The sequence below is a fragment of the Trichomycterus rosablanca genome, chromosome 1 (assembly GCF_030014385.1).
Source record: "Trichomycterus rosablanca isolate fTriRos1 chromosome 1, fTriRos1.hap1, whole genome shotgun sequence".
Lineage (NCBI taxonomy): Eukaryota > Metazoa > Chordata > Actinopteri > Siluriformes > Trichomycteridae > Trichomycterus > Trichomycterus rosablanca.
In genome coordinates, this window is record NC_085988.1 from 70,269,598 (window position 1) to 70,284,774 (window position 15,177).

Below are 15,177 nucleotides of genomic sequence, written 5' to 3' on the forward strand. Positions count from 1 at the left end.
TAACACACCACCACCATGTCAGTGTCACTGCACTCTATAGTGGTCCTGGGAGAGTCCGGACCATTGAAGAACAGCATGAAAGGGGGCTTACAAAGCATGCAGAGAAACAGATGGACTACAGTCAGTAATTGTAGAACTACAAAGTGCTCCTACATGGTAAGTGGAGCTGATAAAATGGACAGTGAGTCTAGAAACAAGGAGGTGGTCATAATATTATGCCTAATCGGTGTATATCCATTATGCATTTACAAGTAAGCTTGTGTGGCATAATGAGTTAAGCCATGCTGCTTGTAACAGCATGCCAGGTTGTGCTAACAAATACAGTAGACGCATGGCGTAACGAGGACCTAGCCATTGGGGAAAAAACATACAGTATAAGTGCACCCTTAGTGCTGGGCCTAAGCCCCATTAAATAGGGGGGTTTTATCAGGAAGGGCAACTGATGTAAAAGCTGTGCCAAATGAAATGATCTCTGTACATTTCACACTACACAACTTGATCTCATGTACTCGGGAGTCTTTTAAGTCATTGTGGTTTTCACACTAAATGATTGATTAGTGATAGGGGGTCACACTACACAAACTATTCCCGGGAGGATTCTCAGTGGATGTGGGATCCAGACAAAAATGATGTTGCATATACAGGTGAAATGTTTTTTTTTTTTTTGTATAAAGTGGTTTACTTAAAAAACAATATATAACACATCATATCCATTTTTTTAAGCGCTGCTCATCCCTGTCACTCTGGGTGCATGTGAAATGAACAAAACAAACCGTCAAATTTTACTTAGTAATTGTTTAATCACACTTGTCAACACAACCCATAAATTAAATCCCACAAAAAATGTTCAACCCAAGGAGAAAAAGAGGCACTGCAAGCAGGGAGACAAAAACCCACCCTTAAAAGTCAGGCTACATTTGTGTTCAGACTAAACATTTGTCATCTGTTCCATTTTATTTGAAAGAATGCTTTGTTCTTCACTTTGTGTTTATTTTACCGCTCACATGAGCACTTTGCATAGCATTTTGCTTAAACCCATGACCTCCTGATATCAAATATCACTTCAAAAACAACACAAGGCTCTGTGAACATACACATATATCATTCATTTTCAAGCTACAGCATTCCACTATATCTGAGAATTAACCACCCAACCTGGTCCATAGTATGACTGTATCAAACCTACTGGTAGATGGTAAAAGCAGATTTCCTGAAGAGCAGTTTCAGCTAACAGGCATCTCTATTATTTAGGCAAGGGGTATTTTATGGGCAGTTGACCAGTGGGGGTATATCGGTCAAGGCCATTAATGCTGTTTACACACTACTTATTGCTAAGCTCACCTGTAATATCAGGCCTAACCTGAATCAGAATCAAGTCCAGAAGTGAATCTGAAAGGATTTGAATCAGTGTAGAAATACACGGGTATCTCCCTTAAAGCTCACTCTTACTAGAGGATGCTGACTGGCCTGTGGCATTGATTGTCTCTGCCCCTTCAGATGCAGCCATGTTTTTTGGCTGGAAGTTGAGTGAGGCGGAGTTCATACAGTAGCGTTTCCCAGTAGGTCGGGGTCCATCATCGAAGAGGTGTCCCAGGTGAGCACCACACTGAAAACACACAAAATAATAAAAAATTAAGTTTACAAGTTCACACTAGGCACACAACTCTGCATGTGGCATCCCCACAATTAGGCCTGTTGAGGAGTTAAGTTTAAGAAACAACACAACAAATTCAAGATGTTTTTATACATACACTGATCAGCCATAACATTAAACCCCCTCCTTGTTTCACTTACCATATAGAAGCACTTTGTAGTTCTACAATTACTGACTGTAGTCCATCTGTTTCTCTGCATGCTTTGTTAGCCTGCTTTCACCCTGTTCTTTAATGGTCAGGACTCCCACAGGACCACCGCAGAGCAGGTATTATTTAGGTGGTGGATCATTCTCAGCACTGCAGTGACAATGACATGGTGGTGGTGTGTTAGTGTGTGTTGTGCCGTGGATGTACAACAGGTATGAGTGGATCAGAAACAGCAATGCTGCTGGAGTTTTTAAATACAGTGTCCACTCTATTAGACACTCCTACCACCTTGTAGATGTAAGGTCAGAGACGATCGCTCATCTATTGCTGCTGTTTATGATCTTCTAGACCTTCATCAGTGGTCACAGGATGCTGCCCACGGGGTGCTGTTGGCTGGATATATTTTTGGTTGGTGGACTATTCTCAGTCCAGCAGTGACAGTGAGGTGTTTAAAAACTCCATCAGCACTGCTGTGTCTTATCCACTCATACCAGCACAACACACACATCACCACCATGTCAGTGTCACTGCAGTGCTGAGAATAATCCACCACCCAAGTAATACCAACTCTGTGGTGGTCCTGGGAGAGTCCTGACCATTGAAGAACAAAGCATGCAGAGAAACAGATGGACTACAGTCAGTAAATGTAGAACTACAAAGTGCTTCTATATGGTAAGTGGAGCTGATAAAATGGACAGTGAGTGTAGCAACAAGGAGGTGGTTTTATTGTTAGCATTGTTACATCACCATTTTTAAACAGTTCAAATTAAGCATTTGGGATATAGGGACATTAGCCTAATATTAGCCAATTGCTCAACACTCCGGAGTGTCAGTTGTCGTATAAGAGCTTCGTAACATTCCACACATTTTTAATAGGAGACAGGTCTGGACTGCAAACAGGCCAGTCTGGCACCTATACTTCCCAGAAGCCATGCTGTTCTAACATGCAGAATGTGGCTTAGCATTGTCTTGTAGAAACAAGCAGGCTTGGAAAAAGAGGTATCATCTAGATTTGAGTCTACATTGGTCCGAAATGCATACATTCACCCCAGCGATAATGGTGACTTCACAAATGTGCAAGTTTCTCAAGCAAGTGGCACTAATGTACAAACATACCATGCCAGATGCTGGCTTTTAAAGTTTGCCAACTTTAACAACTGGAATAGTGCTTTTCCTCTATTGCCTGAAGAATACAATGTCCATTATTTTTTAAAACACTACGTTTCTACTTTGCATCGGTCCATCTCTTCAGCCCAGCTTCAGCCCAGAGAAGTCAGCTGCATTTCTGGAGGTTGTTGATATATGGCTTCATCTTTGTGTCCTAACTTGCATTTACAGCAATGAACTGTGCTCACTGACAAGGAAGTATTCCCAATTTCATAACAAAAGCCTGTCAGTATTTAATGCAGTGCCGTCTGAGGGATTGAAGGTCACGGATGTTAAATATTGTTTTTTGCCTTCTCCTTTCCGCCTTCTTCTACTCCAGATTCTCTAAATCTTTCAATAATGTTATAGAACTTCTTGCAGTCATGCGTAACACAACATCGTTTTTAAACTTTTGGAATGCTTGCTCACACTTGCAGAAAATATTTAAAATCAACCCATCCTTGCTAGGTAATGACTGAGTGTTTTGTTTGTGCTTCTTTTATACACAATTATGATAGGATCACATGACAAATTTGACCACTTCCACAACTTCCCAGTCTTACACTGCTCATGTCCCAACACTGTTGAAATGTTTTACATACTTTAAATTCATTACTGAAGTTCATAAGGTTAAAAAAATAAATTTCTCAAATTACTCCTTTTGATTTTTAAATTGGTCTTTTACTTACTGTCCTAACTTTTTCCAGAATTGGAGTTGTGTTTAAGATGCTGACAACTAATTATTAAGTTTCACAATCAAAGATTTTATATGTTGTCAAGCACTGGCTTTATGATCAATGAGTTTATAAATGTAAACGAATCACTGTGCTACTATTTTAAATATTGCTGATCGTCATTTATTTTTAGTCATATTCTTCTTAGCACAGAGTAACTACATATAGGTCCTATAAATATTTACTTATATTATTGTGTAATCCCGCTGTGAATTCACAATAAAGTGGTAGTCATTGCAAAAATATGGTGCTATAAGCAATCTGGGTGAGATCAGATATGGATTGGCCTCTGTCTAGGTTCTTCTCTTGCCGTGCGCTCAGTGTTAATGGTGGCAGACCCACCATGACCCCAACCAGGTTGAAGCGTTTAATAAATACAAAAATCTTATACAAGTACTTTGCATAAGGTTTGCATAGTGTGCTATTTCATGTCTACATAATAAAGAAAACTTGATTTAATTTCTGTTTTAGGTTGCTGTAATGAAATGATCCTACCTGACTGCAGCTAGTCTCCACTCTGTGCATGCCATAAGAGAAATCATCCATCACTGTTATTGATTCCTCTTTGATCAGATCAAAAAAGGAGGGCCATCCTGTACAAAGAAAAGACCAAGATTGCAATATTGTTTGTTAGTGACAGAGCATGTATGTATTCCCCTTGTTTATTTAAAATAGGAAGCTCTGAACAGACAGAATCTCCCTGTTATTTTTTGGCTTCTCCACCTCAGTCTTACCACTTTGGGTATCTTTTTAACCTTCTCTTCCAAACCAATGCCAAGCATATATTTTATTAACTAATTCCAAACTAGGCGTTTTGGCATTTTCCTTTGGCATTCCCTGACTATGTGGCAAATATACAGTGTATCACAAAAGTGAGTACACCCCTCACATTTCTACAAATATTTCATTATATCTTTTCATGGGACAACACTATAGACATGAAACTTGGATATAACTTAGAGTAGTCAGTGTACAGCTTGTATAGCAGTGTAGATTTACTGTCTTCTGAAAATAACTCAACACACAGCCATTAATGTCTAAATAGCTGGCAACATAAGTGAGTACACCCCACAGTGAACATGTCCAAATTGTGCCCAAATGTGTCGTTGTCTCTCCCTGGTGTCATGTGTCAAGGTCCCAGGTGTAAATGGGGAGCAGGGCTGTTAAATTTTGGTGTTTTGGGTACAATTCTCTCATACTGGCCACTGGATATTCAACATGGCACCTCATGGCAAAGAACTCTCTGAGGATGTGAGAAATAGAATTGTTGCTCTCCACAAAGATGGCCTGGGCTATAAGAAGATTGCTAACACCCTGAAACTGAGCTACAGCATGGTGGCCAAGGTCATACAGCGGTTTTCCAGGACAGGTTCCACTCGGAACAGGCTTCGCCAGGGTCGACCAAAGAAGTTGAGTCCACGTGTTCGGCGTCTTATCCAGAGGTTGGCTTTAAAAAATAGACACATGAGTGCTGCCAGCATTGCTGCAGAGGTTGAAGACGTGGGAGGTCAGCCTGTCAGTGCTCAGACCATACGCCGCACACTGCATCAACTCGGTCTGCATGGTCGTCATCCCAGAAGGAAGCTGACGCACAAGAAAGCCCGCAAACAGTTTGCTGAAGACAAGCAGTCCAAGAACATGGATTACTGGAATGCCCTGTGGTCTGACGAGACCAAGATAAACTTGTTTGGCTCAGATGGTGTCCAGCATGTGTGGCGGCGCCCTGGTGAGAAGTACCAAGACAACTGTATCTTGCCTACAGTCAAGCATGGTGGTGGTAGCATCATGGTCTTGGGCTGCATGAGTGTTGCTGGCACTGGGGAGCTGCAGTTCATTGAGGGAAACATGAATTCCAACATGTACTGTGACATTCTGAAACAGAGCATGATCCCCTCCCTTCGAAAACTGGGCCTCATGGCAGTTTTCCAACAGGATAACGACCCCAAACACAACCTCCAAGATGACAACTGCCTTGCTGAGGAAGCTGAAGGTAAAGGTGATGGACTAAACCCAATTGAGCACCTGTGGCGCACCCTCAAGTGGAAGGTGGAGGAGTTCAAGGTGTCTAACATCCACCAGCTCCGTGATGTCATCATGGAGTAGTGAAAGAGGATTCCAGTAGCAACCTGTGCAGCTCTGGTGAATTCCATGCCCAGGAGGGTTAAGGCAGTGCTGGATAATAATGGTGGTCACACAAAATATTGACACTTTGGGCACAATTTGGACATGTTCACTGTGGGGTGTACTCACTTATGTTGCCAGCCATTTAGACATTAATGGCTGTGTGTTGAGTTATTTTCAGAAGACAGTAAATCTACACTGCTATACAAGTTGTACACTGACTACTCTAAGTTATATCCAAGTTTTATTTCTATAGTGTTGTCCCATGAAAAGATATAATGAAATATTTGCAGAAATGTGAGGGGTGTACTCACTTTTGTGATACACTGTACAGTTGCTTTACATTTAGAGCATGATGTGTTTTCTGTATTTAATAATATAAGAAGCACAGTGCCCTCTGTAGGTATTTAGTTCTTCAGGTTTCTAATACAGTTTGTCACTGCCAATCCCCAGCCTTTAGATTCTGCTTTGCATAAGAGCAACAAGCCTTGGAAATGCAGGTAAGCAAATGCTTTTGTTTAAATACATAAACCCAGCCACTGAATGTACAGGTCATGTAATATAATTAAGCAGCTAAACACGCTTGGAGGAAGAGCTACCTACAGCATTCCGTACTTATGCGCGAATGTAACTCTGATCTAAGTGAGACAGGTATTAAATCCTTTCCACCCTAAAAGCCAGTAAATTATGCTAAATTATGCTCACTGCCAAAATTTCCTATAAAACTGTCAAGCCTTAAATGTGCAGTTATTTAACAACAGGGCAAATGTATTTTGTTGTATCATTTGGGAGCCAATTATTTGACTAGTAGCATCAATACTTTTTTACATATAGACACCTGGTACTTCAAAATGAAAGAAAATGTAATTATCATTTGTAGTGTAAATGTCATTTGTGGCAACCAGTGCACCCCCTGCATTGGTAAGTCTTGTTAGTACTGGGATTATGCTTTATGCCTGTGCAAATGTATGTGTGTGCATGCGGCTTTAATGGGAACGCTCTCTAATGCATACCTTCTGTGTGCCTGAAGGATTAAAAGAGGCATCTACTAGGGGTCAGATAAAAAAAAACACTATAGATCAACACTATATAGCATTATTCCACTAAGATTTGTGTTACTACTATTTGAAATACACTAGACCCTTGACTTACGAATTTAACTGGTTCTTAAGTCAAAATGTTCGTTAGTTAAACCTGTTTTTCCCATAAGAAATAATGTAAATAGAATTAATCTGTGCCAGACCTCCCAAACCACCCCCTTACATAACCTTTCTAATGTCTTAAAAGGTATTTTTTGTTATAAATACAAGTATATTTTCCTTAAATCTTAAATTATAGAATAGACATTCCTGTAATAAACAACAATACACAGTAGTAGTACTGTACTGTACATAAACACACATCACATTTCAGTACAGTATGTGTGCTGTACCATACACCATAATACATTTCTTTCTTTTTTCTTCTAAAATGTATCTTTCAGAAACAACAGTAACTCTCATATTTCTGTAGGTAGCATGCCGTATGCGTCTTATCACCTACACTTTGACGAGTGCAGAGCAGCTCAGTGTTGTGTACGGAGAGACACACCCTAAGAGCACTCTTTTCTCATCTCTGTGCAGGCGCCACCAATCAGCCTGCAGAGGTCGTAATTGCACCAGTCATGAGAGAGAGACCCCATTCTGCTTAGTCCCACCCATCTGAACAACACGCCAATCTTTGTTCATGTGGCCGCTCAGACTCAGCCGACAGGCAGAGCAGAAATTCGATACAATGTATTTGAGATCCCAGCTCTGGTTCCAGAGTGTGTTTTTACCGCTGTGTCACCTGAGCGGCCACTGTAAACATATTCAATAGGTTATATGCTATCTGGGAAGTAGCACTTCATCTTTTTATTCTGGGACATGCAGCTGTCTGTAAAGAAGAATGGAGATTCATAGAAATGGCTTTAAGTTTGTCTGTAAAAATCTATTTGTCACAGTAAAGCAGGATCTAGTTGTTTTTTATTTATACTATTTAGAATACTCCAAATTTGAATACACACAAAAGTAGTATAGTAGAGTAGAGTATACTACTGTTTGTATTTTTTTTCTTTTTAACTTTAACACGGTTGACATTTCTGTCCAATTTTGGTCTAATGTCACCACTGCAATCAGGTAAACGTGCAGCCTGAGCACCATGTCACACTTTTTGTGGTGGACATGCATAAACAATGTCCCAAATAAACACAGGATATGCAGCCTGTTAAGTTCACGTGGTTAACATCAAGCATAATCCCAGCCTAAAAGGGAAGCGAATGGAAAGAGCAGCCAGGTTGTCTTATGGGTGGTCCTGCTCAGGGCTTCCTGGGTAGCCTGAGAGTCCGAGGTAGGTATAGCTGCAGAGCTCTAGCTGATCATTAAACACACTTGCACTCAGAGTCCATCTGAGCTAACCTTCTAAATGAATACCAAGAGTAATAACAGTTACTGACCTTACCCTGGGTAACGAGCCAGCTTCACTTCATATCTAGGAAATGCAGTGAATTATGACTTATGACTCTTGCAAGTTCTTGAATTACGTGGACCAGTTTGAACCAATTTGAGTATGAATTAGTCATTCAGAAAGCCCAGTGATTCAGACCATTCAAAGCAAAAAAGTTGGCAGGCAAAGAGAAAGTAAAAATGAAAAATATTTGACGCTGCGAGCATTCCCTACTTTTTTCTAGCCATCTAAAATAATTCAAAACAGTGAAATCAAAGGTTTATTTATAAAATAAAATGGTCCAGGAGAGCAAGATAAGAAGTCTGAGCTGAAAATAAACCTCCCCCAAGTTTCCAGCTCCCCAGCTTTATCCTGTTGTTCACCCCAAGTTCAATAACCAACAGCATGTTCCTTCTTAATTGCTAAGCGGTACCATACACTGGTAATTCTAGAGGCTTTTTCCTTTCAGCCAGCAAGACATGAGGCCCTGACGGTTGAGACCATATGCAGAACATCAACAGTGGCTTATTCCAGGCATCCCTGGGAACGAGAGCACTCGTCTAAACAAAGCGTGACGCTCGCCTCATCCAGTGTGAACCGTGGTTAGTACAGGTAGCATAATTAATGTGATCACAACAGATCTAAGGCTCATCATAAAGTGGCCCATTGGTGCGATTTTATCTATGGTTAAAAGCAAAAGTCTACCCCTTACTCTACTGTTTTCAATCCCAGACCCAGCACACTCCAGCCTCCCTCTCCCCCGTCCCTCCTCCTTAGCAAGGGAGGCAGTGCTTGGCCACAACTACAAAGCCACAGAATTTCACTCAGACACAGGAAGCTCTCAGGGGAATATAGAAATCCTATGAGTCAGGGCTGGAGAATCCCGACAGATCGTTACTGCGCTGATCTAATGGAGCTTTATCGGTGGGCCAGGCTGATCGCTGAATGGAGCAGTGTAGCGGCGCTCTAACAAAACAGGAAATTGAGTCTATGAGGCCGGCCTGCAGCGCGGCCTGCGTTCGACGCAGGAGGTTTGGCTCTCGTCTTCACAGCAAAGACAGAAATCATTCGGTGCGAGGAAAAATCCTATTTTTCAGTGCTGGCGCCACATGGTTCCTATTACAGGTTGTTTTCTGTGGAGAATTCATGCATGCATGTAGGTTGGACAGAGATTGAATAAAAAATAGAGTACGTAACACCGCAAGAAAAAAATGCTTTGGAGTGAAAAGCTGTAAAACATTTAACAAACTGTTCCAAGAATAGTATCCGTATTGTCAGTATCCGTATTGTCATTGTTCCAGGTTCCAACTAAAGCGCCTAGATGGGTGCACATTTGAAATAAAACATTTTGGGGAACTTGTGGCCTTTAACACCTCCCAATAACCTAACTAATCCTAAGAATGTAAGCCTCAATTAAAAGAAAATGCTACAAAGTAGTTTAGATAAACTAGACACTTTTTCACCCCATGTGATAAAAACGTACTCCCGAGTTATGCACTAATTGCTAATGTACTGGAATTGCAATCTTCAAAGTGAGAATATTAATAGCTAGGGAATTCCAAGGGATTACAAATGACAGTGGTCTAAATTTTACAGGCTATACATAAATCTTAAAGGCAGATAGCGTTCATTAAAATAACTGGCTGGATACTTTGTGAGCTTATTAAGGTTTTTTATGCGGTGGTGTAGCTCATAGATTAATAAGAACGTGAGCCTTTGTAGCTGCGCTTGGTGCCCATTAGACAGCAGACCAACTACATATTCGGCCTTGCAATCAACCACAAAGGGGGCAAGTAGGTCAACATCTCCCTTCAGAGAAATATGAGACATGGACACATTTCATTCATAAAAGTAATAAAACATTTAATACAAACACCTAAAAGCATGCAAAAGAGGATTATTTAAATAGTACTATAAATACACTGATCAGCCATAACATTAAAACCACTTACTTGTTTCTACACTCACTGTCCATTTTATCAGCTCCACTTACCATATTGAAGCACTTTGTAGTTCTACAATTACTGACTGTAGTCCATCTGTTTCCCAGCATGCTCTGTTTTATTTTGTTCCCTTTTATGCGGGTTTTCAACGGTCAGGACCCCCACAGGACCCCCACAGAGCAGGTATTATTTGGGTGGTGGGTCATTCTCAGCACTGCAGTGACACTGACATGGTGGTGGTGTGTAAGTGTGTGTTGTGCTGGTATGAGTGGATAAGACACAGCAGCGCTGCTGGAGTTTTTAAACACCTCACCGTCACTGCTGGACTGAAAATAGTCCACCAACCATAAACATCCCCCGTGGGCAGTGTCCTGTGACCATTGATGAACGTCTAGAAGATGACCAACTCAAACAGCAGCAATGGATGAGCGATCGTCTCTGACTTTACATCTACAAGGTGGACCAACTAGGTAGGAGTGTCTAATAGAGCGGACAGTGAGGGGACACGGTATTTAAAAACTCAATATCAATATCTCAGATTTACCTCACTGGCATGTGACTAAATATTGTGACTAAATACAGTGCATGCAATTAAGGGTCAAAGACCTTATTCAGGGGCTCAACAGTGACAACTTGGCTGTTGTTTTAAAACTTTTAAAAACATAGTTTCTGTATTTTAAATGACTGTAAATGTAATATTAATACAGTACATAAGGCCCTACCAAACTCACAGCGGTGAATATCACGTCATGGACCACGAAATGGGCCGTTTCTCGTGTAATATGCTGCTGTGAAATTCGAAATTTAAATTGTGTTTAGCGATTTAACATTTTTCATTCGTGTAGAGTAAAAAATATGAGGCTTATATGCAATATGAGACAGTCCAAGCAATCATGCGGCAATTAAGTTAGTGTAACAGACTTTTCAGTTTGTTTGTTTATTAGGATTTTAACGTCATGTTTTACACTTTGGTTACATTCATGACAGAAACTGTAGTTACTCGTTACACAAGATTCATCAGTTCAGAAGGTTATATCGAACACAGTCATGGACAATTTTGTATTTTCGATTCACCTGACATGCATGTCTTTGGACTGTGGGAGGAAACCGGAGCACCTGGAGGAAACTCATACGGACAAGGGGGAGGAAACTCCACACAGAAAGGACCCGGACCGCCCCACCTGGGGATTGAACCCAGGACCTTCTTGCTGTGAGGCAACAGTGCTAACCACTGAGCCACCGTGCCGCCCCAGACTTTTGTGTGGTGTAGTGTGCTGACAATGTTTGATGTGTGTTTATGTATTGAGCGCATTTTGTCCCTTCGAGAATTCCATAATCAATGGAAAAGTGTGCTTCTCTACACACGTGATCATCTCTCTGTAGTCTGTGCTGCACCTCAAAAGAACAAGCCAGTAAATTTGTCTATGTACAGTTTATTTCTTTCTTCATAAGCTCAGAAAACTCTAAAGACGCTCAGTTACATTAGCAATCGATTAGACAAAATATCCAAGATGTCGAAGTCTAAAGCAGCTAAAAACATGACTCAGGTAACTGAGTTTGGAAAACTCACAACCAATTATGTGAACGCAGAGGGGATGTGTCAAAACATGGACATCATTTAACTTATGTATGTTACTTAATGAATGCCGTGAAATGTGTCACTGTTCTTTAAAAATCTGTGAAATCTGCGATTTTTTAAAAACGAGGTCTTTGAAAATTAGCACATGTTCCCGTTAATTTAGAAGGGCCCTAATAATACAATACTAAATACGCAGTTTGTTCTTTTATGCAGGAGATATGAAGACTCCTGAAATACCTTGCATGGTTTTGTTAGTATGTATGACATACGTACCTGAGCCAGAGTCAAATTTCTTATCTGACCTGCAGAAGAAAGTCAAACGGTTAATAAAATTCAAAACAGTTTGGTATTTATAGTATTTCAAATAGATCACATCTGATTAGGGAGCATTTTTACACCAAGCTTCAAGCACATCAACTGTACACAAACCAACCTGCTGTGTCCTGTGTCCACTCTCTGCTTTTGAAATGTTCCACATAAATAAAATGTTTAATAAATGACCCCTGTAAAAATAATTGAAATGATTTACAAATATTTAGTTTTCTTAACCAAAATATACCCATTACATTTTTATGATCTAAAGTATGGGGACACCTGAACATAAGCTTGTTCCGCAACTATGGGCATTCGTATGGAGTAGCCATAACCTCTGAGCATGAGGAAAAATTTCCAAAAGATTTGAGTGCATCAGCTGACGTGCCCATTCTGTCAAAACAGTATTTGTGAGGAAAGGCACTGAAGATGGACAAAAAAAAACCTTCAATCAACAATCCAATTCAGTTCAATGAAGTTTCCCAAACTGTTGTAAAGTTGGAAAGGTATTATTTATTTTATATAATTGATTTTACACCTGTAAGCAACAAATGTGGCTGAAACACCTGAACTCAACAGATAAGGTTGTCCGCAAATCAGTGGCAGCTGTTGGTCTTTCAAAGAGGGGAAGCTCATCGACGGCTTACATCATAAAATTTGTAAATTCATTTATACATAAATTCTGCCCTCTGTTCCTTTTCAAGAAAATGGCCTGTGATCCTATCATACCAAGTAGGCGTCTTTTCCAGGGACTTGACCAGTGTCCTCTCAATGGCCAGCAAATAGCTGTCAATCAGTTGGGCAGTTGTAGCCTAGCGGTTAAGGTACTGGACTAGTAACCGAAAGGTTGCCGGTTCAAGCCCCACCACTGCCAGGTTGCCACTGTTGGGCCCTTGAGCAAGGCTCTTAACCCTCAATTGCTCAGACTGTATACTGTCACAATACTGTAAGTCGCTTTGGATAAAAGCGTCTGCTAAATGCCAAAAATGTAAATGTAAATCAAAATGGGATTCAGCTTTTTGACTGATTCTCCAATCATCTTGCAGAAGCTCCGCGTCCAGACCCGCCCACAGCTCCATTCATCCCCAGAGACACTCAGCGTCCGGGGGCGGTACAAAATCGTGGCATTTATCCAATGACCGGCGAGTGTCGAAGCAATGAAAAAAAACGTTCCATGCAGTCCCATTGAAGTGAAGAGACGCTCAGCTTCTGCGGGCAAATGCATTGACGCTCCGGGAATGTATGAGAAGTTCGAGTCAGTCGATTTGTGATAAGTAGCTGATTCTGAACGAACTCGTCTTCGAGATGAACGTGTTCTAACGCATTTGTAGTCAATGAAATGTTAACACAACTGTACATATTTGACCATTTAATTTTTGACATTTTAGGGGAAGCTGAGTCTTAGAGAAATCGCCACTGCCGCATATGTATATCATCTATGCCAGTGGTCGCCAACCACCGGGGTCATTTATTACCGGGCCGCACAGACGCTTACTGTTCCTCTTGACGCAGTTGACACGTACCTATTTCAGTCATGTCAGATAATTATATTTAAAAAATCTTTTCGCCCCCACCGATCTGTGAAAGCATATCTTATATGAAAACGGTCCATGAAGCAAAAAAGGTTGGGGACCGCTGATCTATGCGATATTTCACTATCTACTGATAAAATGGTATTTGACTCATATGAAATTGTGAATTTTAATTTTCAAAAATAAACTGTGTCTTTGTATATTGGTATAACTATTTGTTAAATAGTTGTGGGTCTATTTTTTTCTAAAACAAAAGATTTATATAAGCCCTCACTTCTCTGCACAAATTCAATTAGAACTTGACCATCCACTAAATCACCTGCATATATACTATACATTATTTCTGGGTTTCGACTGACACTGTCACTGACACATACCATGTATGATTTTACAGTGTTTGCACAACAAATATAGGTGCAAATATAAAGTATACACATAAATAAAAACATCTGTGTGTTAAAGACAAAACTCTACCATTAAGGCTGTGTTTGTGCTTGAAGTTTGGCTCTCTTGATCCAGACCAAACAAGACAATGATACATTGTTACACTGAAGTCCTGGTCTGCTTATAGGTCACACTTAGAAATTTACACTTAAACTAAAATAAAAAAGTGATGTATGCAGCACATATGCACCATGCTGTGCTTTAATGCTCTCATCGGGGTTGTGTATACCTGCTGGTGTTTTAACCAACTGGAAACACAGCAAGAGGTGATACAATGAATAAAGGAGCCTAACAGCACCGCAAATTTCTCCACTGAACACACCAAGAAAGTACTCTGTTCTCTCGCAGCTCGTTTAGTTTCACATCTTGTGACATCATGTCATGTGTTTGGTTTATTTAGATGCCTTTGATTTGTATTGTGTTCATATCTGAAACTAATTGTACCAGAATGTGTTTAGAAATGGACCAAGACCCCCCCAGACAAGCGCTCTCTGTCCACTTATTTGGTGCGCACCACAGTTCACAAGGAAGTGTTCACACTTACTGTAACAAACCGCACTAACAGAGCAATCATACCAGGGTTTGTTTACATCTAACTAAAGCTAAATGTTCAAAAGGATTCATTCACTAGGCAGAGCTAACTAAAAAAACATAATGACACTCACATCACAGAATGTCATCCTGTCATTCACAAATGTCTATCCTGCCCCTCATCAGCATTGTCATGACTACAAATTTAACCTTAACCTCTCTTACATGATTCTTGACTAATAAAAACCCTGATGTGAACTTGGGATGGCATGGAAAACTAAGAATGAACCAGTATAAACATAGTACATAAAAGACTTACGTAAAAAGAGGTGCACCGCAGACGACACAGGTGTATGTTCCTTCTTCTTTGTTCTCTGTATACTCTCCTCTGAAGGCACTAACAATTTTAAATACAAAAAAGTACATTAATTGTTATATTTTATATGGATGTATTTAACATTGTGTTGCTTCAAAATATTACTTATACATAAATACACTGATCAGCCATAACATTAAAACCACCTCCTTGTTTCTACACTCACTGTCCATTTGATCAGCTCCACTTACCAT

General features: G+C 40.3%; 1 protein-coding gene across 3 annotated transcripts in view; it reads right to left on the bottom strand.

Moving 5' to 3' along the window:
* Positions 1–780: 780 nt before the first annotated feature.
* msrb3 (methionine sulfoxide reductase B3) overlaps positions 781–15,177 on the bottom strand; it is a 31,151-nt gene continuing 16,754 nt past the window's right edge. For all 3 annotated transcript variants that reach the window (XM_063006153.1, XM_063006134.1, XM_063006143.1), the window contains 4 exons: positions 14,927–15,004; positions 12,062–12,090; positions 4,178–4,275; positions 781–1,606 (listed from right to left, as the gene is read on the bottom strand). In XM_063006153.1, the coding sequence (XP_062862223.1) occupies positions 1,433–1,606; positions 4,178–4,275; positions 12,062–12,090; positions 14,927–15,004 (379 nt within the window). In that variant the 3' untranslated portion in view covers positions 781–1,432. The remainder of the gene's footprint in view (positions 1,607–4,177; positions 4,276–12,061; positions 12,091–14,926; positions 15,005–15,177) is intronic.